This window comes from Scyliorhinus canicula, chromosome 9 (assembly GCF_902713615.1).
Source record: "Scyliorhinus canicula chromosome 9, sScyCan1.1, whole genome shotgun sequence".
Classification (NCBI taxonomy): domain Eukaryota; kingdom Metazoa; phylum Chordata; class Chondrichthyes; order Carcharhiniformes; family Scyliorhinidae; genus Scyliorhinus; species Scyliorhinus canicula.
Genome location: NC_052154.1, coordinates 132,109,691 through 132,137,041, shown reverse-complemented (window position 1 = coordinate 132,137,041; position 27,351 = coordinate 132,109,691). Strand labels below are relative to the sequence as shown.

At 47.0% G+C, this 27,351-nt stretch overlaps 1 protein-coding gene across 1 annotated transcript; it reads right to left on the bottom strand.

The window, feature by feature from the left end:
- Nucleotides 1-6,037: 6,037 nt before the first annotated feature.
- On the bottom strand, nucleotides 6,038-27,052 carry LOC119971704. The gene is made up of 4 exons (XM_038807613.1): nucleotides 26,159-27,052; nucleotides 23,454-23,546; nucleotides 17,972-18,064; nucleotides 6,038-9,004 (listed from the first exon to the last, which is right to left on the bottom strand). The coding sequence occupies exons 1-4, from the start codon at nucleotides 26,574-26,576 to the stop codon at nucleotides 8,712-8,714; spliced, it is 897 nt and encodes a 298-aa protein (XP_038663541.1). The 5' UTR covers nucleotides 26,577-27,052; the 3' UTR covers nucleotides 6,038-8,711.
- Nucleotides 27,053-27,351: the final 299 nt, after the last annotated feature.

Here is a 27,351-nt window from a genome sequence, read left to right as displayed (position 1 = left end):
TTTTATTTATTTGTTATGAAAATTAAATGATAGCATTGTAGTTGTGGGTGGTCCCCCTTTGTCTCCTGGCAACCAATATTTTTAGACCCAGTCCGCCACTGAGCACAGATAGTTCAGTGTCAGGGAGGGGAAGTCAGAGGATATAATGAATACACATTAAGAGGTGGGGTTGGAAGAAGGGATAGGGTCAGAGGGAAGGGAAGGGGAGGAAGGATCTGGAGGGGTGTCAGTACCCATATGTTATTGGAGCTTGTGTTCCTTAACACCTGAAAGGAAGAGAGAGTTTTTCGTTAAGGAGTCGGATGAGGCAAAGAGTCATATTTGACATGAAATGTTAACTGTGTTTCTCTCCACCGATTCTGCCAGACCTGCTCAATTTTTCTGGCACTTTTAGTTAAGTTGATATTCAGCTTGCTACTCCTTCCAACGTACAGTCAGTAAGAGTGGGAACGATTCTTGGTCAGCCATCCTTGTTGCAGATGGTACTTGTAAAGCCATAACTATTTGTTTCTCTCTTCTCAAGACCATGACCTATGGCCAAGAATAGAAAAATGCTTGAGTGATGTGGCAGAATGTTGAAAAAAGGGTTTGAAGTTAAAACTCACCACTATTCTTAGAATTCCCCCTATACCAAAAAAGGGTCGATATTCTAAATGGTGAACAGGGATTCTCACTCCCTGACTCCGATGCAGGCTTCGGTGGGTGCTATTCAGGTCAAACTATATTTTCAAGTTATCCCCCGGTATAACCCATACCTTCACCGAAGAATTTTACCTACTTACCCCTTAGTAGCATCGATGTCCTGGGCCCTGCATTGCTAAGTAAGTAAAGTAGACTTTAGGAAAAAACCACTTTTTCAGGTTAAGTAAGTTATTTTATTATTATTTTTTTTTTTTAAGCTGCAAACACTTTCTTTACAGAAAGGTAAAAAGATCTTGCTTCTGGATCCTTCCTGTTGGTTGAAGGGACCTTCAGGCCCACCTTGACAATCAATCTTCTTTAAATTCTGGTCTTCTTGAGATGTATTCGCTGGTGAACTCGGTTGCTGTGTTCTATCCTTCCCACGTATCGAGCTGTGAGAGCTGGCTCTGGCTCTGCTGGCTGTCCCTTTTCTTCGGGTTTATATTCTCTTTCGAAGAGTTATTAAGTTTTAACGACTTTATTGTAAATCAGCTTGTTTCACTTTGATAGTTAAAAAGTATCTTTGATGTAAACATTTTAATACAACTAATTATTCATTTTGGGCATATCATCTCCTCTCAGATCTGATAAAAAAATGCTTTGGTTTCAATAGGTGTTACTTTTATTTCTGTGATTTCGAATCGTTTAATTTTCCAATTGTCCCCAGCTCATAACTTTGCCTTTGATTTTGACTTTAAATTATTTCTCTCGTAGACAGGTCGTCTCCAATTTTCTTTAAATTGACTTGATGTTCGTAGAATTTTACACTTAGAATTGACACCAAATTCGACTGAGCATCATCCATCCTTTCCAGCTGTTTACTAAGAGAGTTTATTTCAAGAAGAGAAATACAGCACAGAACAGGCCCTTCGGCCCACGATGTTGTGCCAAACTTTTGTCCTAGGTTAATCATAGAATTTTGGACAATTTTTCACGGCAAATCCACCCAACCTGCACATCTTTGGACTGTGGGAGGAAACCGGAGTACCCGGAGGAAACCCACGCACACACGTGGAGGATGTGCAGACTCCACACAGACAGTGACCCAAGTCGAAATCGAACTTGGGACCCTCGAGCTGTGAAGCAATTGTGCTATCCACAATGCTACCGTGCTGCCCTTAAGATGTTAACCGACACTCCATTATTCTACCCTAATCCATGTACCTATCCAATAGCCGCTTGAAGGTCCCTAACGTTTCCGACTCAACTACTTCCACAGGCAGTGCATTCCATGCCCCCACTACTCTCTGGGTAAAGAACCTACCTCTGACATCCCCTCTATATCTTCCACCATTTATCTTAAATTTATGTCCCCTTGTAATGGTGTGTTCCACCCGGGGAAAAAGTCTCTGACTGTCTACTCTATCTATTCCCCTAATCATCTTATAAACCTCTATCAAGTCGCCCCTCATACTTCTCCGTTCTAATGAGAAAAGGCCTAGCACCCTCAACCTTTCCTCGTATGACCTACTCTCCATTCCAGGCAACATCCTGGTAAATCTCCTTTGCACCTTTTCCAAAGCTTCCACATCCTTCCTAAAATGAGGCGACCAGAACTGCACACAGTACTCCAAATGTGGCCTGACCAAGGTTTTGTACAGCTGCATCATCACCTCACGGCTCTTAAATTCAATCCCTCTGCTAATGAACGCTAGCACACCATAGGCCTTCTTCACAGCTCTATCGACTTGAGTGGCAACTTTCAAAGATCTATGAACATAGACCCCAAGATCTCTCTGCTCCTCCACATTGCCAAGAACCCTACCGTTAACCCTGTATTCTGCATTCATATTTGTCCTTCCAAAATGGACAACCTCACACTTGTCAGGGTTAAACTCCATCTGCCACTTCTCAGCCCAGCTCTGCATTCTATCTATGTCTCTTTGAAGCCGACAACAGCCCTCCTCACTATCCACAACTCCACCAATCTTCGTATCATCTTCAAATTTACTGACCCACCCTTCAACTCCCTCATCCAAGTCGTTAATGAAAATCACAAACAGCAGAGGACCCAGAACTGATCCCTGCGGTACGCCACTGATAACTGGGCTCCAGGCTGAATATTTGCCATCCACCACCACTCTCTGTCTTCTATCGGTTAGCCAGTTTGTTATCCAATTGGCCAAATTTCCCACTATCCCATGCCTCCTTACTTTCTGCACAAGCCTACAATGGGGAACCTTATCAAATGCCTTACTAAAATCCATGTACACTACATCCACGGCTTTACCTTCATCCACATGCTTGGTCACCTCCTCAAAGAAGTCAATAAGACTTGTAAGGCAAGACCTACCCCTCACAAATCCGTGCTGACTATCCCTAATCAAGCACTGCCTTTCCAGATGCTCAGAAATCCTATCCCTCAGTACACTTTCCATTACTTTGCCTACCACCGAAGTAAGACTAACTGGCCTGTAATTCCCAGGGTTATCCCTATTCCCTTTTTTGAACAGGGGCACGACATTCGCCATCTCCAATCCTCTGGTACCACCCCTGTTGACAGCGAGGACGAAAAGATCATTGCCAACGGCTCTGCAATTTCATTTCTTGCTTCCCATAGAATCCTTAGATATATCCCGTCAGGCCCGGGGGACTTGTCTATCCTCAAGTTTTTCAAAACGCGCAACACATCTTCCTTCCTGACAAGTATCTCCTCGAGCTTATCAGTCTGTTTCACACTGTCCTCTCCAACAATATGGCCCCCCTCGTTTGTAAATACTGAAGAAAAATACTTGTTCAAGACCTCTCCTATCTCTTCAGACTCAATACACAATCTCCCGCTACTGTCCTTGATCGGACCTACCCTCGCTCTAGTCATTCTCATATTTCTCACATATGTGTAAAAGGCCTTGGGGTTTTCCTTGATCCTACCTGCCAAAGATTTTTTATGCCCTCTCTTAGCTCTCCTAATCCCTTTCTTCAGTTCCCTCCTGGCTATCTTGTATCCCTCCAGCGCCCTGTCTGAACCTTGTTTCTTCAGTCTTACATAAGTCTCCTTCTTCCTCTTAACAAGACATTCAACCTCTCTTGTCAACCATGGTTCCCTCACTCAACCATCTCTTCCATGCCTGTTAGGGACATACATATCGAAGACACGCAGTACCTGTTCCTTGAGCAAGTTCCACATTTCACTTGTGTCCTTCCCTGACAGCCTATGTTCCCAACTTCTGCACTTCAATTCTTGTCTGATAGCATTGTATTTACCCTTCCCCCAATTATAAACCTTGCCCTGTTGCACGCACCTATCCCTCTCCATAACTAAAGTGCAAGTCACAGAATTGTGGTCACTACCTCCAAAATGCTCCCCCACTAACAAATCTATCACCTGCCCTGGTTCATTACCAAGTACTAAATCCAATATAGCCTCCCCTCTGGTCGGACAATCTACATACTGTGTTATAAAAGCTTCCTGGACACACTGCACAAACACTACCCCATCCAAACTATTTGACCTAAAGAGTTTCCACTCAATGTTTGGGAAGTTGAAGTCACCCATGACTACTACCCTGTGACTTCTGCACCTTTCCAAAATCTGTTCCTCCACATCTCTGCTGCTATTGGGGGGCCTACAGAAAACTCCCAAGGTGACTGCTGCTTTCCTATTTCTGACTTCAACCCATATTACCTCAGTAGGCAGATCCCCCTCGAGCTGCCTTTCTGCAGCTGTTATACTATCTCTAATTAACAATGCCAACCCCCCCCCCCCCTCTTTTACCATCCTCCCTAATCTTGTTGAAACATCTATAACCAGGGACCTCCAACAACCATTTCTGCCCCTCTTCTATCCAAGTTTCCGTGATGGCCACCACATCGTAGTCCCAAGTACCGATCCATGCCTTAAGTTCACCCACCTTATTCCTGATGCTTCTTGCATTAAAGTATACACACTTCAACCCATCTCCTTGCCTGCAAGTACTCTCCTTTGTCAGTGTTACCTTCCCCACTGCATCACAACATGCTTTGGCGTCCTGAATATTGGCTTCCTTTGCTGGACTACAGATCCGGTTCCCATTCCATTTAAGGTGTGAAACTTTGCTTTTAGCTGTATGCTAAAATTTAACTTGGTTATGACTTGAAAGACCTGCCTGCTTTAAACATTCATCACTTAATTCAATTGAAACTCTCATCCATGCTTTTCCAAATGCTTCCTGAGATAGTTACTTTCAATGAAGGTGTGAGCCATTTGTTTTAGCTTACCACATGAAACCTATGTGTTTGCCAAACCTGCTTGTGAGAAAGAATCTGCATTTTATAATCCTGCTCTTTGCAGCTGCTATTAACCTTTTGTGGGATCTTTCCCTGTATCCTCTCAGACCAGATATTGCCAGACTTCCATGTTTCAAATGACACATTTTTCTGTATTTTCAATTACAGTTTATTATATTAGAAAAGCCATTTTTAATTGACATATAAGGGTGTCACCTGGAAAACAAATTTACAAATGACTGCTCATAAGTAAACACAACAAATGTAATGATTGAAACATAAAATCTAATTAAAAAATTTTAAAAACGTACCTAAATCACAATGTTGTTATTTCTTTTTTTATATAAATTTAAAGTACCCAATTCATTTTTCCAATTAAGGGGCAATTTTTAGCGTGGCCAATCTACCTACACATGTGAGCAGAACGCACAGGGCAGTTAATCAAAAAGATTCTTTAACGAGTTAGTTTGTTTGATAAAGAATTTTTAAAAATCTCTGCACATCTTTGGGTTGTGGGGGCGAAACCCACGCAAACACAGGGAGAATGTGCAAACTCCACACGGACAGTGATCCAGAGCCGGGTTTGAACCTGGGACCTCGGTACCGTGAGGCTGCAGTGCTAACTCACTGTGCTGCCCCCTTGTTATTTCTATCTACCAGATACTCTATTCTTTGCAGCATCCACCAGACAGGGAAGGTCCCAAATATACTGGTGGAAACCGCATGCTTCTTCTCCACTGCCACCCAGATACAGACATTATTTTATAACATCTAAGAATCAGTTTTTGGTAGAGATTGTTCTCACTCCTCCTCACCCATAGGAGAACATGGATCTGTTCTCCAGCTGAATGAAACAATGTCCAGAGACACAGTCAAAATTGTGCAGCATACTATTGGAACACCCAAGAAATGTCACATATCCTGGATGATGGACAGTACAACAAAATATCAAAGTGTTAGTAGTCTTAAAAGTTCAGGGCCGGGATTCTCCAATAATGGGGCTATGTCCCCACGCCCTCCAGAAAACGGGCGCGAGTCACTCCGGCCCAGTTTATTATTAATGACCATTTTATTAATGGTTCACTTATGATTTAACTGGATTAAAATAAATCTAGCATACAAGACTGGTTGAAGATTAAGGAATCATGCATAAATTTAAAAATATCTTTAACAACTTGCTCAAAGACCATTCTACTAACCAACCGTAAAAGAACTCCGTGTTTTTATTTTCCTTTATTAAAACATTCGCTGTCTCTGAATCTCTGCTCAAATTTCCAGAGCTACTGAACTACGAAAGCAGAGATTGGAATAGCAATTTGACGGACGGAGCCATGTTATGAGTACTGGTGCATCAAACAAATGTGTATGGGTTAATCAAGGAGGCTTGGCAAAGTGTCTGGCACCCTCTGGCTCAGGGAATGTTGTATTCAACCCCAGTAGGATTTGTGTGCATAATCTATGCAAACAACCCGATACTGCATTATTTATTGAAAGTTCTGTCTTTTGCATGAGCTGCAAGTACAAGAACCTGCCTGTGTGTCCAGTGGTTCAGATAAGCAGGGAATTCTTCTTGGTGTTCTGGCCAATATTGTTCTCTCATCTAATACTTCCAAAAATAGAATAATCCAATTCATTTTACTGCTATTAGTGGGATGCAGAGTGCTGCAGTAGTTTTCTACATTTTCCTAAATCACTCTACTTCATGCACAATGAGCCGCTTTGATTCAATAAATGCAAGGATTAATATTATAACTTAAATATATTTAAGTAAATCAGTGCTGTGTAAACAAGGGAAGTGACTATGTCATAAAGTAAATTGACTGAAGAAATCTATCAGCCAGCAATCATGTGAATCTGCTTACAGGTAACAAACATTTGATTAATTTTTCAGTGAAACGCAAGACTGTTGCTTTTGCTGTTTTCATTACTTGAGTCACAGGAAAAAAGAGTGATACAAGCATTCTGACGAAGAAAACTCACTGACACAGCATCAAATGACAGATATAATTTTACAAGGCTGGATCCTGTATTGCATTGTTAGGATAGTTACTGTATCATAGCGTGCCATTATACAAGATTTCAGTACAGTGTCCTGTAATTTTCATGTTTTTTCATCAGACTTTGGAAGTTGTTTCCTCCTAATATAAGGGAACATGTTCAAGCTTTATCCGAAAATACAAGTGAAAGAGAGCTTCGCCCACTCATGACACTTTTCATCCATTACCAGTGTTTGGAGACATGGTCAAATGATGCTATTATAATACAGTGAACAATTTTATTTGATCCATTAAAAAAAATCTTGAACACTTTTTTTTCCTCATTCAGCTTTCCTCCCTCCATTGACTCTTGTAGGAGGATGGTTCTGTGGTGTCAGTATTGTACTTCATACAACAGACTATACTAACCCGCATGGGCAGGTGATTCAACTCGAGAACCATCAAAGTTAAACTCGATCCTGTTCTCTCCGAACACATATATACTATCCAGTGATCTCTGGTAAGCAAATGAAAGGGTCTGGGATGATTGTTTTCTCCTAACCCAGTGACAGTGAGGCTAACTGTCCCCTAACTGCCACAGGTGAATTAGGTGTACTCAGTACACAGCAGCAAATCAAAACTGGGACACTCACAATCCGCATCTTTTCTGAAGAGTACCGCAGAGGAGTTCTGAAGAGGACTGCAGTGGCCGTCCTGGTGGAGGCTGGGGATCAGTCTCCAGGGTGGGGCCTCCAAGACGGCCAGGCGAGCGGAGACTTGATCGGGGGCCACCGATCGGCGGGCGTGCATGATCTGGGGGGGGCCTACCTTCTTCCACGCCGGCCCGCTGTGTGGCTCCGCCATGTTGTGTGGCACCGGCACGGAAGCGGCCGCCGCGCGCACGGACGGACCCACGGCCAGCAGTGGAGGGCCGTGTACGGCAGCTGGAACAGTGCGGAGCACTCTGGCACCGTGCTGGCCCCCCTGTGGGCCACGGAATCGCCGAGCCAAGAGGCCCGTTGATGCCGGCGTGAAACACTCCGGTGTTTACTCCGGCGTCAACACTTAGCCGGATTTTTGGAGAAACCTGGCCAAGAACTTTGTAAAGAATAACGGGAAATAGTGGGAGTGTATAAACAGTCAATCAGCATCTAAGAAGACAAGCATTCCAAGTGAGACTTTTCATCACGGGAGCAGATCCTGAGAAAAATGTACCCAAAATGTATCCCAAACCTTGCTCTTTCAGATGCTGTCAACCTAACTATCCATTGTTTGTTTCCTCAATAAATATCCCCTCCTCTCTGGATTTGCTGGGATACAGTTCCACGGTGCTTGGAGCTTCTGGTACTGAGAAAAGTGGTTCACCTGTGAGGCTAAGCAACAAATGGCAACAAGCTTTTCAAATCTAAGGGGAGGGACATTACATTCAAGCCCAATCTTGTCCTTGTCCAACACATACACGCACACACAGCTAGGCAGCATCATGATATGGAGAGAGAACTATGGCTGATTTCTGGTTGCTAGTCAAGCCTGGAAAGGTCAATTATAACACCCCTACACTGAAATCAGCTAACACAGCACTGCTTATGAATGAAACTTGGGATCTATGAGGTTTGTTTTAGGCAGCAGGTAGTGCAACTGAATCACTGGGGAGCTTTTCTTTCAATTAACCCATTCACCATCCTTCCACTTTCTCTTCCTGTTTAAACTTGGATCCTGAAGAAGCTGGCAATGCGGGTGGGGGTAAATCTGGGAAACAGCAATTTAACTGCTCCTGGCTAACATAGCATGTCACAATAGAGCACCATTAACAGCAAGTAATTTACACAATTAAAAAGATCCTAACTATTAATTGTTTGAGGGAGGAGGTGTAAACATGTGGGTGTTCTGGCTGTGCAGTGATCTCAGGTAATCTGGTGTCTGAGGTGTTTGAATCATTGAGGATCTGGAATGATCGAGCAACAACTGGATAATCCGCAGCTCATGCTCACGCTCCTCTCTCCGCCTCTCTTCCTCCCATTTGTAGAACCTTTCTTCAGCTTTCCTCTGATAGTCCATGAAGGTGTTGATAATGGTGTCAATGTGTCTCTGAAACACGGTTCCTTTCTTCAACTTCATCCTTTTCTTTGGCACCGAGCATTCTAGATGTTTTCAAAAGAGGATAGTTAAGTGAGATATGATTAAATGATTTGGGATTACAAAAAAAAGACGATTACATAGTGCCTTTCAAAATCAAGGGCATTTCAAAGTGCTTTACAGCCAATTGAATGTACTCGAAGCCTAGTCAGTTATAATGTAGGGGTTGCATGGTGATGCAGTGGTTACAGTGTTGCCTGATGGCGCTGAGGACCCAGGTTCGATCCCGGCCCCGGGTCACTGTCCGGGTGGAGTTTGCACATTCTCCCAGTGTCTGCATGGGTCTCACCCCCACAGCCCAAAGATGTGCAGAGTAGGTGGATTGGCCACACTGAATTGCACCTTAATTGGAAAAAAATAATTGGGTACTCTAAATTTACAACAAAAAAAATGTAGAATGTGAGACAGCCAATTTGCACACAGGAAACTTCCATAAGCAATATGATTATTACCAGATAATCTGTTTTTGTAAAGTTGGTTGCAGATTAAAATTGGCCAGAACAGTGGGGCCCCTGCTCATCTTCAGATAGTGTCATGGGATATGTTAAGTTCACCTGTGAGGTAAGCTGGTATTTCTGTTTAACTTGTCACCCAAAATACTCCCTCAGGTCTGTACTGGACTATCAGCCCAGGACCTGTGCTCAGATCTCTGGAGTGAGTCGTGAACCCAGAAAATGGTTGACTGACAGGCAAGAGTGCTTTCACAGAACTACAGGCAACACTTGATGTACCAGTGCAAGCCTATGTTTTGCCCAGTGCTCTTGTTAGTTACTCTCTTCTGTTATTTTTTAAACAGCTTTTACTCCTGTATAAAAGAAAATTGGGAGAGTGGCAGAAGGGGAGTTGCTCCTGCAAGGGAACAGCATGGAAACTAAGGACCAAATGGCCTTCTTCAGTGCTAGAACTATTCTAAAATTCTATATGCGCCATTTCCTTGTAGTAAAATAAGGTATCAGCTATTCACCAAAGCAGCTATTCTTTTTTTAAAAAATATTTTTATTCTCCTTTTTCACATTTTCTCCCGAATTTACACCCACCAACAATAAACAATAATCAGCAACAGATATGTCAATCCGCATATCAATAACAACGATCCCATCCTCCCACCAAACCCCAAACATCAGCCCGCATGTTTACATAAACAAATGACAAAAAGGAATCAGGGATTACCCATAGTCATTCTTAATATACACAGCCCCCCTCCCCCCAACCCTCCCACCCACCCCCCAACTAATGTTCGATGTTATCCAGTTCTTGAAAGTGCACAATAAATAATGCCCATGACTTGTAGAACCCCTCTGAGCTTCCCCTCAGTTCAAACTTAACCTTCTCAAATGTCAAGAATTCCAACAGGTCCCCCCGCCATGCAAGGGCACAGGGTGTAGAGGCTGCTCTCCATCCCAGCAGGATCCGCCTTCAGGCGATCACGAGGCGAAGGCAACGATATCTGCCTCCGCACCTGTTTCCAACGCTGGCTGGTTCGACACCCCGAATATGGCCTCCCGGAGACCCAGGTCCAGTTTCACATGCACCACCTTGGAAATTACCCTAAAAACCTCCTTCCAGTAATCCTCTAGCTTTGGACAGGACCAAAACATATGAACGTGATTAGCCCCCACCCCGCAACGCTCACACACATCTTCTACTCCTTCAAAGAATCGGCTCATCCTCGCCCTCGTGAGGTGTGCTCTATATACCACCTTCAGCTGTATCAGCCCCCGCACAAGATGGAGGCATTCACTCTCCAGAGCACCTCACACCAGCCCCCCTCCTCTATAACCTCTCCCAACTCTTGCTCCCACTTTGCTTTGATCCCTTCCAGTGGTGCCTTATCCTCGTCTAAAATAGCTCCATACACCGCTGACACTACCAGCTTCTCCAGCCCCCTTGTCATCAGCACCTCCTCCAGCAATGTGGAGGCCGGTTCCTCGGGGAAGCTCTGTATCTCCTTGCTGGCAAAATCTCGAACCTGCACGTATCTAAACATTTCTCCCTGCTCCAGCCCACACTACGCTTCCAGCTCGTTCAATCCTGCAGCTATTCTTAATGTGAGCCTTAACAGTTACTGTCAACAGGTTATTAAATTAGTACCAACAGTTAACATTTTCTTTATCCTTTCACAGGATGTGAACATTACTGGCTAGGCCAGCATTATTACCCATGCCTAATTGTCCATGAAAAGGTAGAGGTGAGCAGCCTTCTTGAACTGCTGAAGTTCACAGTACTGCTTGGAAGGAAGTTCCAGGATTTTGACCCAGCGACAATGAAGGAAGGGGAACAAAGCTCCAAGTCAGGGTTGTGTTGCTTGGAAGGCAATTTGCAGTCTTCCCATGTATCTGCTGCCCTTGTCCTTCTAGGTGGCAGGGGTCACAGGTTTGGAAGGGGCTGATGAAGGAGCCTTGATGAGTTTCTGCATTGCATCTTGTACATAGTACACACTGCTGCCACTGTGCAACAGTAGGGAAGAGAGTGAATATTGAATGTGGTGGGTGGGATGCCAATCAAGGAGATTGCTTTGTTCTGGATGATATTGAGCTTCTTGAGTGTTGTTGGAGCTGCACTCATCCAGGCAAGTAGAGAATATTCCATCACACTCCTGACTTTTGCTTTCTAGATACTGTACAGGCTTTGGGGAGTCAGGAGGTGATATACTCAGCACAGTCTCTGGCCCGCTTTTGTAGCCACAGTATTTAAATGGCAGGTCTAGTCCAGTTTCTGGTCAATGGTAACCCCCAGGATACTGATAGTGGTGGATTCAGCCATGGTAATGCCATTGAATATCAAAGGGATATGGTTAGAATGTCCTTCGTTGGGACTTCCGGTTGCGGCTATGACCAGCTAAGTCGCACGTTTGGCTGCTCCTGCTACAAAGGTGTTTTCGGGCCGATTGGAGGGCCCCAACGGCGCTGTAAGGACAAATCCCGGTGGGGGAAGGCTCCCTGAAGAGAACCAGACCAACTTTATGGTCGGTACCCGGAGTGGGGTGGTAAAGAAAGCAACAGCAGCTCCCAAAAAAAAGCGGGGGAAGAAGACCAAAATGGCGGCCGGTGGCGCACCCGAGGAATGGAGGAAATGGGCGGAGGAGCAGCAGGCCGCTCTCCTGCGCTTCTTTACGGAGCTGAAAATGGAGCTCTTGGAGTCAATGAATGCGACGACCACCAGGCTGATGGGAGCCCAGGCGACCCAAGAGGCGTCGATTCGGGAGCTGCAACAGGAGATGACTGTGAGGGAGGAGGAGGCCACGGTCCTCGTGGGAAAGGTAGAGGTGCACGAGGCACTCCACCTGAAATGGCAGAGCCGTTTTGAGGAGCTGGATACCCGAATGAGGCGGAAGAACCTGAGGATCTTGGGCCTGGCAGAAGGCCTGGAGGGGTCAGACCTCCCGGGATATGTAGCAGAAATGCTGAGCTCCCTGATGGGGGCAGGGGCCGTCCCTTCGCCCCTGGAGCTGGAAGAGGCCTACAGGGTCATGGCTAGGAGGCCAAGAGCAAATGAGCCCCCGAGGGCGGTGCTGGTGCGGTTCCAGCGACTCAGCGAACGTGAGAGAGTGCTGGAGTGGGCCAAGAGGGAAAGGAGCAGCAAGTGGGAGAATTCGACGGTGAGGGTCTACCAGGACTGGAGTGCGGAGGTGGCAAAGCGGCGGGCCCGGTACAACCGGACGAAGGCGGTGCTACATGCAAAACGGATCAGGTTCGGAATGCTGCAGCCAGCGCGCTTGTGGGTCACCTACAGGAACCAACACCACTATTTTGAGTCCCCAGAGGAGGCGTGGGCCTTTGTACAGGAAGAGAAACTGGACTCGAATTAGACCCAGGGGATACTTGGCGGCCGTAGCCGCTCGGGTACTTTCAGCTGAATTCTTTGTTTGGATTTTGAACTCTTGCTGTGGTTTTTCTTCTGATGTTTTTTCCCCCTTTGCCAACTTCCCTTAGTTATTGTTATTGTGGTTATTCATGGTTATTTATGGTTATTTATGCTGTTTGGTAGAGGGCGACTGTTAAGTACATTGTTATTTGTTATTTATCTGTTATTTATAATGTTAAGTTGGGGAGGTGGGACGGGGGGGAGAGCAGATCGGGGATATGGGCTCCTAGGGGGGGTTCTTTTACAGGCATGGACGGGGACGGGGGTGGAACTGAAGATGGTGGGGTGGGGTGTGGCAGGGCGAAAGCGCGGGCTTTCCTCTGTTTTCCCCGGGCGGGGGGCAGAGGAGGGGGGAGGGGAGGGGTGCGGGGCGTGGCTAGCAATGGCGACCTTTCCCGCGCTGGAGCGGGGCCAGGGAGGAGTGGCAAGGGGGGGGAGGCCCCCCCCCCGAGCCGGGGGGAGTCGGAGTGTGGCAGGAGCAGCCGGGTCAGCGTGAACCAGCTGACTTACGGGAGTACGATGGAGGGTACATCGCGGCTAGGAGGGGTCCTAGCCTGGGGGGGGGGGAGGGGGGTTAGGGAGGGACACCGGGTTGCTGCTGAAAAGACCAGAAACGGGAAGTGGAGGACTGGAGAGGTGGGGGGAGGGGGACATCGTCATGGGGAGCGGGTCAGAAGGGGAGGGTCGACCCGGGGCGAGCAGGGAACAGGACATGGCTAATCGGCAGGGGAAGGGGGCGGGTCGTCCCGCGACCCGGCTGATCACTTGGAACGTGAGGGGGTTGAATGGGCCGGTCAAGAGATCAAGGGTATTCTCACACCTGAAGGGACTGAAGGCTGATGTAGCAATGTTACAGGAGACCCATTTGAAGGTAGTGGACCAGGTTCGCCTGAGAAGGGGGTGGGTGGGACAGGTGTTCCACTCTGGATTGGACGCAAAGAACCGGGGGGTGGCGATTCTGGTGGGAAAGAGGGTGTCGTTCGTGGCGGAGGAGGTGGTGGCGGATAAGGAGGGTAGGTATGTGATGGTGAAGGGTAAGCTGCAGGGGGAGAAAGTGGTGATGGTCAACGTATATGCCCCGAACTGGGATGACGCGGGTTTTATGAGGCGCCTATTGGGCCTCATTCCGGGACTGGAGGCAGGGGGCTTGATCATGGGGGGGGACTTTAACACAGTGCTGGACCCCGGGCTAGACAGATCGAGCTCCAGGACCAATAGGAGGCCGGCAGCGGCAGAAGTGCTGAGGGGGTACATGGAGCAGATGGGAGGAGTAGACCCATGGAGGTTTGGTAGGCCGAGGGCGAGGGAGTATTCCTTTTTCTCCCACGTCCATAGAGTGTACTCCAGAATCGATTTCTTCGTGTTGAGCAGGGGGCTGATCCCGAGGGTACGGGAAGCTGAGTACTCGGCCATTGCGATCTCTGATCATGCACCGCATTGGGTGGATGTGGAAATGGGGGAGGCGCGGGACCAGCGCCCGCTGTGGCGGCTGGATGTGGGGCTGTTAGCGGACGACGAGGTGTGTAAAAGGGTCCGGAAGAGCATTGAGAGCTATCTGGACTTGAATGACACGGGTGAGGTGCAGGTGGGGATGGTCTGGGAGGCCCTGAAGGCAGTGATCAGGGGAGAGCTGATCTCCATAAGGGCGCACAGAGAAAGAAAGGAGAGGCAGGAGAGGGAGAGGCTGGTGGGGGAGCTATTGGAAGTGGATAGGAGATATGCGGAGGCACCAGGGGAGGGGCTGCTGGGAGAACGGCGCAGCCTGCAGGTCAAGTTCGACCTGCTGACCACCAGGAAGGCAGAGACGCAGTGGAGAAGGGCACAGGGCGCGGTCTATGAGTATGGGGAAAAGGCGAGCAGGATGCTGGCACACCAGCTTCGCAAACGAGATGCGGCTAGGGAGATTGGGGGAGTGAAGGAGAGGGGCGGGAAGGTAGTGCAGAAGGGGCAAGAAGTGAACGGGGTCTTCAGGGATTTTTACAAGGAGTTGTATCGGTCTGAGCCGCCGACGAGGAGAGGGGGAATGGAGGACTTCCTAAACAAATTGAGGTTCCCAAGGGTCCAGGAGGGGCTGGTAGAAGGGCTGGGGGCGCCAATAGGGCTAGAGGAGCTAGTCAAGGGAATAGGTCAGATGCAAGCGGGGAAGGCGCCGGGGCCAGATGGGTTCCCGGTGGAATTCTATAAGAAAAATGTGGACTTGGTGGGACCGGTACTGGTACGAGCCTTTAATGAGGCGCGAGAGGGGGGGGTTCTGCCCCCGACAATGTCGCAGGCTCTGATCTCCCTGATATTGAAGCGGGATAAAGACCCCGTGCAGTGCGGGTCCTACAGGCCTATCTCGCTTCTGAACGTGGATGCCAAGTTGCTGGCAAAGATCCTGGCAGCTAGAATAGAGGATTGTGTGCCAGGGGTAATCCATGAGGACCAGACGGGGTTCGTGAAGGGGCGGCAGCTCAACACGAACGTGCGGAGACTGCTGAATGTAATTATGATGCCGGCAGTGGAGGGGGAGGCTGAGATAGTGGTAGCGCTGGACGCGGAGAAGGCATTCGATAGGGTGGAGTGGGAGTACCTGTGGGAGACGTTGGAACGGTTTGGGTTTGGGGAAGGGTTTATTAAGTGGGTGAAGTTGCTCTACTCGGCCCCGACGGCGAGTGTAGTGACAAACGGGAGGAGGTCGGAGTATTTCGGGCTCCACCGAGGGACCAGGCAGGGATGTCCCCTATCCCCCCTACTTTTCGCACTGGCGATTGAACCGTTGGCGATGGCACTGAGGGGTTCAGGGGGGTGGAGAGGACTGACTAGGGGAGGGGAGGAACATCGAGTATCGCTGTATGCGGATGATCTACTGCTGTACGTGGCAGACCCAGAAGGGGGAATGCCGGAGATAATGGAACTATTAGCAGAGTTTGGGGACTTTTCGGGGTACAAACTAAATTTGGGCAAAAGCGAGGTTTTTGTGATATACCCGGGGGACCAGGGAGAGGGTATTGGGAGACTCCCCTTCAAGCGAGCAGGAAAGAGCTTTAGGTACTTAGGGGTGCAGGTGGCAAGGAACTGGGGGACCCTCCACAAGTTGAACTTTTCCAGGCTGGTGGAACAGATGGAGGAGGAATTTAAGAGGTGGGACATGGTACCGTTGTCGCTGGCGGGGAGGGTGCAGTCAATCAAAATGACGGTCCTCCCAAGGTTCTTGTTTTTATTTCAGTGCTTGCCCATCTTCCTCCCTAGGGCCTTCTTCAAAAAGGTGACGAGTAGCATCATGAGCTACGTGTGGGCGCATGGCACCCCAAGGGTGAGGAGGGTCTTTTTGGAGCGGAGTAGGGACAGTGGAGGGCTGGCACTGCCCAATCTCTCGGGGTACTACTGGGCGGCAAATGTGTCAATGGTGCGCAAGTGGATGATGGAAGGGGAGGGGGCAGCTTGGAAACGAATGGAGAGGGCGTCCTGTGGCAACACAAGCCTGGGGGCCCTAGTAACGGCACCATGGCCGCTCCCCCCCACGAGGTACACCACGAGCCCAGTGGTGGCGGCCACCCTCAAGATATGGGGGCAGTGGAGGCGACATAGGGGGGAAATGGGAGGTCTGTTGGCGGCGCCAATAAGAGGGAACCATAGATTCATCCCGGGGAACATCGACGGGGGATTTCAGAGCTGGTACAGGGTGGGCATACGGCAGCTGAAGGACCTGTTTATCGAGGGGAGGTTTGCGAGCCTGGGAGGGCTGGAGGAGAAGTTTGAGCTCCCCCCGGGAAACATGTTCAGATATTTACAAGTGAAGGCATTTGCTAGGCGGCAGGTGGAGGGGTTTCCCCTGCTCCCCAGTAAGGGGGCGAGTGATAGGGTGCTCTCGGGGGTCTGGGTCGGAGGGGGGAAGATATCAGACATCTACAAGATAATGCAGGAGGCGGAAGCAGCATCAGGGGAGGAGCTGAAAGCCAAGTGGGAAGGGGAGCTGGGAGAGCAGATAGAAGACGGGACGTGGGCGGATGCACTGGAGAAGGTCAACTCTTCCTCCTCGTGTGCGAGACTGAGCCTCATTCAATTTAAGGTGCTGCATAGAGCTCACATGACGGGGACAAGGATGAGCCGGTTCTTTGGGGGTGAGGACAGGTGTGTCAGATGTCTGGGAAGCCCAGCGAACCATGTGCATATGTTCTGGGCATGTCCGGTGCTGGAAGGGTTCTGGAGGGGGGTGGCAAGGACGGTGTCGAAGGTGGTGGGGTCCAGGGTCAAACCAGGATGGGGGCTTGCGATCTTTGGGGTCGGGGTAGAACCGGGGGTACAGGAGGCTAGGGAGGCCGGAATACTGGCCTTTGCGTCCCTAGTGGCTCGACGAAGGATATTAATTCAATGGAAGGACGCGAGGCCTCCAAGCGTTGAAACTTGGATTAACGATATGGCTAGCTATATTCAGCTAGAAAGGATCAAATTTGCCCTGAGAGGGTCGGTACAGGATTCGCCAGGCGGTGGCAACCTTTCCTTGACTTTTTAGATCAGAGATAGACGTTCGGGGTCGTGGCAGCAGCAACCCGGGGGGGGGGGGGGAGGGGGGGGGAGGGAGGGAGGGGGAGGGAGGGGGGGAGGGAGGGGGGGAGGGGAGGGGGGGGGAGGGAGGGGGGGAGGGGAGGGGGGGGGAGGGAGGGGGGGAGGGAGGGGGGGAGGGAGGGGGGGAGGGGAGGGGGGGGGAGGGAGGGGGGGGGAGGGGAGGGGGGGGCAGCAAGGGTCGTGGGGGGACATGCACGACTGTAACGCGGGCAAGTCTGCTCGCTGCTCATGTCTGAAACTGTAGGCTGCCTTGTTTGTTAAGGTTGCCTGGGGGGGGGGGGGGGGGGGGGGAGGACTGGTGCGTGCGAGAGGGCGGGCGAGGGAGGGACATTTGCCTAGAGGGATTGTGTTGTAAATAATTTAAAAATTAGTAGGGGTAAATGTTTGTATGGAAAAACTCTTTCAATAAAAATTATTTAAAAAAAAAAGAATGTCCTTCGTTGGGGATGGTCATTGCCTGGCATTTGTATGGCATAAATGTAATGGATTTGTAAACAATAATTATTTAATTATCTAGCTCATACTTAACATAATTATGGCATCTTTGCTCAGATACACACCATGTTCATCTTCAGTCCTTTTTCTGCTTGTTGCAGCAGGGGCCTCCGAGGCTGTGCTAATCATCTCCTCTTCTACTGGGCCTTCTGTTTCTGCTACATTAGGAATCAAGAAAATAAGTAAATAACAACAATAATTTGTATCAGTCCCATTTGAACGCAACGGACTCAACCAAATGTTTCCCATTCGGCCTCAATAACGTTCAGATGAACCAGTTTCATTATAAATCACACCATACAATGAGTTCCATTAGATGTCAACACATTCAACAACACTTCACCTAAAAGTGCCTCATGGGAAATTACAAACGGTTCTTAACCCTTTATCGAATTTGTGTTACACCACATCCTGAGCCTCTGGTACAAATGGCAATTTCTAATCTGCTCCCAATAAGGATTACATTTCATATTCTGAGCCTCAATTTCATGTTCCAAGCCCAAAATAAGACAATAAGAAATAGGTGCTAGAGTAGGCCATTCGGCCCCTTGAGCCTGCTCCATCATCTAATTAGAAAATGGCTGATCAGATTGTGATGTCAACTCCTGCCTGCCCCCATAACCTCGACTCCCATGTAGTTCAAAAATCTATCAAATTTGGTCTTGACTATATCAATGACCCAACCATCTTGACTTGGAAATATATCACTGTTCCTTCACTGTCGCTGGGTCAATATCTGGAACTCTCTGCCTAACAGCACTGAGCATACTTACACCACAGGGAACTGCTTGAAGCAGTTCAAGAAGGCAGCTCACCACCACATTCTCAAGGGAATGAAGGTTGATGGATAAATATTGGGCTAGACAGAGATGCCCACATGCTGGGGTGATTTTTCCAAAAAGAAACAAAGTCCCCTAGCGAGCATGTATAGCCGCCTGTTTCCCGGCACTCAGTGCCGAGAAACACATGACTATTCAACGTGATTCGCTTTGACTAAGGGGTCTGAACAGGGAACGTGCGGCTGAGGCCCCATATTGCCCCGTTTTGTACAGTGGGGAGCTCCACTCGCCGGAACTCCCCATTGTAGTGAGAGATCCTGATATCTGAGGCCCCAAAACAATTTCCAACCTCCTCCTCCCCCACCCACCCCAGCCAGAACGCAATATGGGAGGGCCCAATTGCGCCCCCAAATCTCCCCAACACCCACGCCAAGCAACCCGGCCCGTTCGCATGCATAAAATGGCAGCTTGACACCTTTTCAGTTTCCATGCTAGCTGGCACTGCCACCTGGGTCCCATAGCAGTGCCAGAGTGGCACCCATGTGGCAGTGCCAGGGTGCCAGAATGGTGCTGACAGTGCCAGGGCACCACCCTGCCCAAAGGGCATGCAGCGGGGGACCTCAGATCCCCTTGGGGAACCCCACAAGTGCCGTTCCGTCTGGTCCCCATTTGTGGAGATCTGTACGAACTGGGGAGAAGGCAGGAGAATGGGGATGAGAAAATATCAGCCATGATTGAATGGTGGAGCACACTCGGTGGGCCAAGTGGCCTAATTCTGCTCCTATGTCTTATGGCCTTATGATGTTCGCCAAGGCCTCTGAGGCAAAGGGATTGAGTCCCAAAGACTCAGGTACCTTAGGAATCTGCACATAAGAGTGAGACTAACTGTCTCTGTCTAATATGTAGATTTGCTATAAAATAATCCCATCCACATTGCAACATCTCACGAGATTATGTTGAATCCCATGAGGCACAGCAAGCCGGGTAGATCCTGGGAGCGGGGTCTCCGACTATGAACTGCCATGCTGCGTGCGCTGAGCTGCTTTTCCGGCACAGTGTGGCCATTCGATCGCACCCCCTGTGAATGAATATAGAAATTTTGAAATCACTCTCAACACCTTGAGCTCTGATTTTATGTGACACCTTATCAAATGCCTTTTGGAAATCCGAATACATTACATCCACTGGTTCTCCTCTATTAAACCTGCTTGCTCCATCCTCACATAACTCCAATAAATCTGTCAAATATAATTTCTCTTTCACAAAACCATGTTGATTTTGCCTGATTGTATTATGGTTTTTTTAATGTCCTGCTCTTACCTCCTTAATAAGGGATTCTAGCAATTTCCCAATAACAAATGCCAACTGGCATACCTTTCCCTGCTTTCTGTCTCCCTCCTTTCTTTTTTAGAGATGTTAGATTTTTAGTTTTCAAATCCCCTGGGCGTTTTCCAAAATTTAGGAAACTTGTGGGAGATTACAACAATGCATTCACTATCTCTACAGCCACTTCCTCCAAGACCCTAGAATGTAGGCCACCAGATCCAGGGGCTGGTCAGCCTTTAGTCCCATTAGCTTTCCCTTAGCTTTTCTTATGGTCATGATTGCTTTGAGTTCCTCCCTCCCTTTTACCTTTTGATTTTCCACTATTCTTGGAAAACCCTTTGTGTCTTCTATTGTGAAGACAGATACAAAGGGGGTGATTTTTCAATTGCCCCTATCCAGAGACCGGAAATTCCCGCCAGCAGTCATTGACTTTCAAATAGTCTGTCAGATTTTTCACCCCGCCGGTTACCATTTCCACGGTGGGCCTGGTCGGATAATTTACCACAAAATACTTGTTCAAAGTCTGTGCCATTTCCTTGTTTCCCATGATTAATTCCCCAGTCTCAATCTCTCAGGCATCAATGCTCACTTAGCCATTATTTTTATTTTTGTATATTTGTCAAAGGTTTTACTGTCTGTTTTTCTGTTCTTGCTAGTTTTCCCTCATACTCTAATTTCTGACCCTTTTTTTTTAAGTCATCCTATGTTGGTTTCTAAAATTTTCCCAACCTTCTGGCTTACCACAAATCTGTGCAACATTACAAGCCTTTTCTTTCAATCTGACACCATCCATAACTTCCTTAGCTCATGGATGGTGCATTGCATCCTTCTCATAGATATTAAATAATATTAAGTCTTTTCTCTTTTGGATTTCAATTTCATATTTTGCTTGCATGTTCAACCTTATTTTATATGGCAAAAATCAATTTATATATCTAACAAACGTAAACATTTTGGGACTGTAATGAATGTAAAGTTTCTCTGAGCCTTTTGATAGGCCCAATAAAGCAATAAACAATTAAATTAAATTAGTTTAGAATCCATGTCCTTGGCTCATTACTCTTTCAGAACTGAAGTGCTGGCTAATTGGCAAATTCTGAGGAGAAAGATTGGCCTGGGGAAGACAAGAGGGCTGGCTGGAACAGCTGAACAGCAAGAACAACATTATGAGTTGTCTTTTTTTTAAATTTCAAGTTCCCAATTCATTTTTTTTCCAATTAAGGGGTAATTTAGCGTGGCCAATCCACCTACTCTGCACATCTTTGGGTCGTGGGGGTGAGACCCACGCAGACACGGGGAGAATGTGCAAACTCCACACGGACAGTGACCCAAGGCCAAGATTGAACCCGCATCTTCGGCGCCATAAAACAGCAGTGCTAACCACAGTGCCACCGAGCCACCTCACCATTATGGATTGTCAACGAGTGGAGAAAATGCATAAATAATACTTAAAAGAGGTAAGATAGTCTTAGGCCCTTCCATCGCCAGGTCACAGTCTAGTGCTTGTGATATTATTCATACCGTGCTTTGTCGGAACAATCACAATCCAACTAGAAATGAAGGAGCCATGAAGATCAGATCAATAATTATCTCTCTAAGCCAGCCCTCTCACAAACTGTGAGCAATGCTATTACAGATCTAGTATGCAGATACAATTGGTGATCGTCAAGACTATCACAAGCAAAAAGCAATCAAGCACAGGCCAAAGATGTGCAGGTTAGGTGTATTAGCCATGCTAAATTGCCCCTTGATGGGATTACGGGGATGGGATGGGGATTTGGGCCTAGGTTGGGTGCTCTTTCAAAGGGTAGGTGCAGAGTCAATGGGCTAAATAGCTTCCTTCTGCACCGTAGGGATTCAATGAAAAACACTCCTGTTAGAAAGTGCTTGCGATTTGTCAGTGGGAATTGGTTTTGGCTCGGCTATTGGGTCTCCATTGGGCAACCACCCCACCAGAATGCTTTCTCTCAGTTCCCAAATCATTCGAGGTCATTTTCATGAGGTAACAGTGGCGGAGCCACTCCAGCATAAGTCAGCATCTTAAGAAGACACCAAAAGAAAAATGGAAAGAAGGATTTATCTGCAGTGGAGACACTAAGACTAGTGAAGATAACAAGCGACACTTGTCTATGCTTTGACCATTTCCTCAACAAAGATGTGAAAACAGGGAATCAAGAACTAAATTTAATGAATCCCATCATTCTTCCTTTTTCACTCACCCACCTATCACACAGATGCAGAAACCCATTGCCAGATTTGAGTCTCCAAAACTATCAATAAATTTTCACAAGTAGAGATTCTGCTTTCCTGATATGGTATGCACACCCTATCCCTATTGGGGCACTAACCCTTGTGATTTGTGTGTGGGAAACAATCACAGTTCAGGAACAAGTTTACAACAGCCAAAGCAAAGGGACCTCTAAGGACTTGTCATGGTTACAAGAGTTTAACCACCTAAAACCATGCAGCTCTCCAGAACATAGGAAGCTTTCCACTTCCGTTCAGCTAGGCTCACTACCCAATGAAGCATTGGCCTGCAATTGAATGGAAAAACCCTAGCCACGAGGGGCTGGTTTAGCACAGGGCTAAATAGCTGGCTTTTAATGCAGACCGTTGCAGGCCAGCAGCGTGGGTTCAATTCCCATTCCAGCCTCCCCGAACAGGCGCCGGAATGTGGCGACGAGGGGCTGTTTTTACAGTAACTTCATTTGAAGCCTACTTGTGACAATAAGCGATTTTCATTTCATTTCAATTCTGTCCCTCTACATTCCAGCAATTAGAAAGGTTGGCTGGTATTGCTTCTCGGCCTTCTGGCTAAGATTAAGCGTGAGGTCAGGTGTAATGCCTTGATCTGGTATGTCTCTCTTGTGGGGACCATGAATTGTATTCAATTTGAATTGAATTGTTTTTTGGAGCAGGAAATGAAATGAAATGAAAAATGAAAATTGCTTATTGTCACGAGTAGGCTTCAATAAAGTTACTGTGAAAAGCCCCTAGTCGCCACATTTCAGCACCTGTCCGGGGAGGCTGGGAATTGAACCGTGCTGCTGGCCTGCTTGGTCTGCTTTAAAAGCCAGCGATTTAGCCTGGTGAGCTAAACCAGGACCTGGATTAGAGGTTTGCCCCTGTCCGCTCTGAGCTTTAGCTTTGTAACTCTGATAAAGGAATACAAAAAAAGAAAAGGTTGGCTGGTCAATCAGCAATTAATCCCAAGAGAATTGCTGACCTTTCTAGCTGATGTATCAGATTATGCATTCTGTCACAGGGAAGAGTAAATTTCAATTTTCCATTGTTGATTCCAATTTTCAATTGTATGAAAACAATCACAGAAATCCTACTTATTGCTGTTCTCTCTGCTCACAATATTACTTGCATTAACCACTAGTTTAGGTACATGTTGCTATATATTCCTTGCCTTTCTATCATTATTGTTTATGCATACCTGTAACACTGTCTGCTCCAGACTGTGGTTCAGGAGGAATTTCATCTTCTTCCTTATCTCTGCTGGTGGCAACAGCTGGTTGGACATAGCATGCTGTGGGAGTCAAGATTTACAATGTGTCAGTGTTCAGCCAGTTTTAACGGCAAGATGTATCCTCCTCATCATTATAAACAAGGGTATAGAGATCAGTAGTTTGAGCATGGAGCATACATATTATACTGTTCTCATGAAGATTCATAACGTGAAACCTGCTTTTTTCCTAGTTTTCCCCCACATCTCTCTCCAAGTTATTTATTGGGGCTCTACTTCACAGGAACGTAGTAAGCTTTAAGTCAAGCAGAAGTGAGGAACTCGGGGGCAGCACGGTGGTGCAGTGGTTAGCACTGCTTCCTCACGACGCCGAGGCCTCAGGTTCAATCCGGGCCCTGGGTCACTGCCCGTGTGGAGTTTGCACATTCTCCCCGTGTTTGCATGTGTTTCGCCCTCACAACCCAAAGATATGCAGGGTAGGTGGATTGGCCACACTAAATTGCCCCTTAATTGGAAAAATTGAATTGGGCACTCTAAATTTAAAAAAAAGTGAGGAACTCAAAAGTTGCAAAATAGTACACTTGCTAGAAAGATTTAGATTTTGAGCAGAATAACTCAGACTTTATGGTACCTGAGAGATCGGAGAGATTTGGTTTTATTGGTTGGCTGGTGGCCAATGATTTGGCCAAAGACATATTCTGTCTGGCAACAGACAGTGATTGGGTTCAGCCAGATGGGGGTTTTCAGGGGACCCAGAAAGAAGAGAGAAGGTCCTGGATGCTGAGAAGAAGAAACTGAGTTGCGCTCTCGCTCTCTCTCCAAAAACGCTTCTTGCCTGCCTGTTATGAATCTGTAGAGAAGTCTTGAGATCCTGATGAATCTACAATGAAAACTATTATAGACTGAAAGCCAAGACCTGATCCGACTGAAGGCCTAGACTAAAGGATTCCAACTGTAGATGTACATCTGAAACTTTAATCCTTTCAGTGTTCGTATTTTATTTTTACACGTTTGCATGTTCTCCCTGTGTCTGTATGGGTTTCCTCTGGGTGCTCCAGTTTCCTCCCACAGTCCAAAGATATAAAAGTTAGGTGGATTGGCCATGTTAAATTGCACTTTAGTGTCCAACGGTTAGGTGGAGTTACGGGGATAGAGCAGGGAAGTTGACCTGGGTAGAGTACTCTTTCAGAGGATCAGTGCAGAATTAATGTGCAGGAATGGCCTCCTTCTGCACTGTAGGGATGCTATGAAGCCAGGATGGTGCATGATATGAAACATAGGAGGCTGAGGGGAGACCTGATTGAAGTGCATTAAATTATAAGATGTCTGGATGCCAAGGTCCTACTCCTTTGGCCGAGGAGTCCAAAACCAGGAAGCATGGATTTAGGGTATGAGGTGGAGATCTAGGGTGGATGCAAGGGGAATTTCTTTTCACCCAAGGATAGTGCGGATTTGGAAATCACTGCCTAGCATTGAGGCAGAAACTTTAATAACAGTTAAGTAGTGCTTGGATATACACTTGGAGTAGTTACAGACCAAGAGCTCGGAACAGGGATTAGGCTGAATATCTACTTGTTGGAATAGCCTCCTTAATGTTGTAGATTTCTAGGATTATATATTCCCCAAACACTATACAGCAATGCATAAATTTAAATAATATATTTCCAAGTAGATCAGTAGCAGTCACTGGATTACAAAGTCATTATATGAGATTTTTTGTGCGATGTAACTAAGGGCACTTTTTTTTAATGCAGTAATTTTCATCATTCTTAATGAGTGTCAAGAGGCACAATTATAATCAAAGGAATAGAAGGCGCATGCAGATCAAAAACTAACCAACAGACATTTATTTGGCTGGAGGGAGATAAAGGCTGATTAGTTTACACCTGGGACTTCTAAAACCTGATGTGAATGTTAAAGATGATGACGACTGCTGGAGTCGGTGCTGTGAATGTTAAAGGAAACCAAAAACATGGGGTGCTCATGGCATGGAGCTGTACTGTTGGGGAGCATGGGGACGCCAGAGCTTCAGCAGTCCTCAATTTTCTGTTCATTTAAACTAACAACTTGGATTATGCGGCGACTTTCACACAGTAAAATTCCCCGGCTCAGTAAATGGGAAACCAGGTAATGGCCTGCAATTGCTTCCTGTAAACACCATTCCTCAACGGGAACACGTGATCAGAAAACCAACTCATCCATTCTGGAAGCTGTGCTCTGGATGTTAAAGAGTTGATGAGTTTATGGATAAGTGCAATGAATATTAAAGGACACGATCCTGTATCTGAAATATTAAACATATAAACTATAACGTTATTTCAACGATTATGGTAATTTCTTTATTATGACAATCTTCCATTTATTTTAATATCATAAATTCAAAGCTCCGCAGTTTTGTTGACAGCTTTGTTATCTGGTATTTAAGCTGTTGCAGTGTGTACTGATTGTGGAGTGGTGTATTTCAAAGAGAAAGAGAGCAGCAAAAGCTTCGACATCTAAAGCGAACCCACAGAAAAACATATTCAATATTTTGAGTTCTCGGACATTACGCTCTGTACATTTTATAAATCATTTGATTTTCATTCCGCTCACGTTGAAGAAGTGTTATTTCTCATTTATCAAAGCACTCCGTTATTTCTGATTTCCTTGTGGCAGACACTGAATTAAAGGTTTACCTGTGACGTTTTGCGAGGCTGGAGAGGCCTGTGGTGGGCCATTTTCCAATTTCTCTTCCTCTTCTTGTTTGATCGCCACACTGAGGTCTGTTCCGTCCGGACCTCCTTTGGCCTGCAGAGGTCGGCAGCCCAGCACCGCGTCTATTTCATTGTAGAAGCGCATAGATTTGCACCTCCTGCCGGATTTCCTCTGGTTAACCATGGTCCTGTACTCGTACTTCAGGTTCTTCACTTTAGCTCGACATTGCTTCCAGTCCCGGTTGACCCCAAAGGCGTTAAGGCTGTTGGAGATCCTCACGAATACATCCTTGTTCCTCACCGCCCCGGCCAGCTGATTCTGGATGGACTTATCTTTCCAGATGGACAACAGGCCTTTGATCTCCTCGTCCGCCCAATTTTTACTTGCCCTCCTTGCCATTGTTGAGGCTGCCGGTGATCATCTGCTTCGCTCACGATTTTCCAGGAAATGTGGATCACTGGAGAAGGACGTGAGGCGCAGAGAGAGGCAGCTTGCAGATGGTGGCGGGTGAAGGGAGGATGATTGGCGCTTGGAGCTCAGGCTCGTCTCCACCCACAAAAGGCACCTCGGAGAATGCGTCAGTGTGTAACTCGACACTGCAGCGTAAAGGCGATTAGCGGCGCATCCGCTCAGCACAAAACACTTGCCGGAGCAAGAGGCTGCAAGCTGAAATCTCAAGAACCGTCTGTTTAATGAGAAGAATGAGACTGGGCCTCTGCAGCCAGTGTAAGAACGCTAAATGCCAGTCCAGGGGCCTGTGTAGAAGCCTCATCCACAATGACATTTTCAAAAAAAATACTCTAGGCTAGACATCTTTAAATCGAAACAGAAACACACCACGATAATTTTTCTGTTAGGCTTAGTTCAGACTAAACCGATTTATGGCAGCTGGTTGATGAATTACATGAGACAGGAATTGCCCCCACTGGAAAATGAAAGTGACATTCCATTAGCAGGCTGTCCATAACATAAATTGCAAACACTAAATATGTGGCGTGCTTATTTTTTATGTGAGCCCCTCCTAGTTTTCTCTTCACCCACCCCAATGGGGTGGAACTCTGTTGGTATTCATATCAATGCAGTGCCGCAACTATTCCTGGCACAGAGGTGTTATTTACTCACACATTTTTACAACATTTGACTGGCTTACGGTGGCACAGTGGTTATCACTGCT

What these genes read in the sequence shown, in the direction of transcription:
- LOC119971704 (XM_038807613.1), bottom strand. Translation starts at nt 26,576, where the DNA reads ATGGCAAGGAGGGCAAGTAAAAATTGGGCGGACGAGGAGATCAAAGGC. An exon ending in AGCCTCGCAAAACGTCACAG is followed by an intron (nt 23,547 to 26,158) that starts GTAAACCTTTAA and finishes TGACTCCCACAG; the next exon opens with CATGCTATGTCCAACCAGCT. An exon ending in TGGAGCAGACAGTGTTACAG is followed by an intron (nt 18,065 to 23,453) that starts GTATGCATAAAC and finishes TTCCTAATGTAG; the next exon opens with CAGAAACAGAAGGCCCAGTA.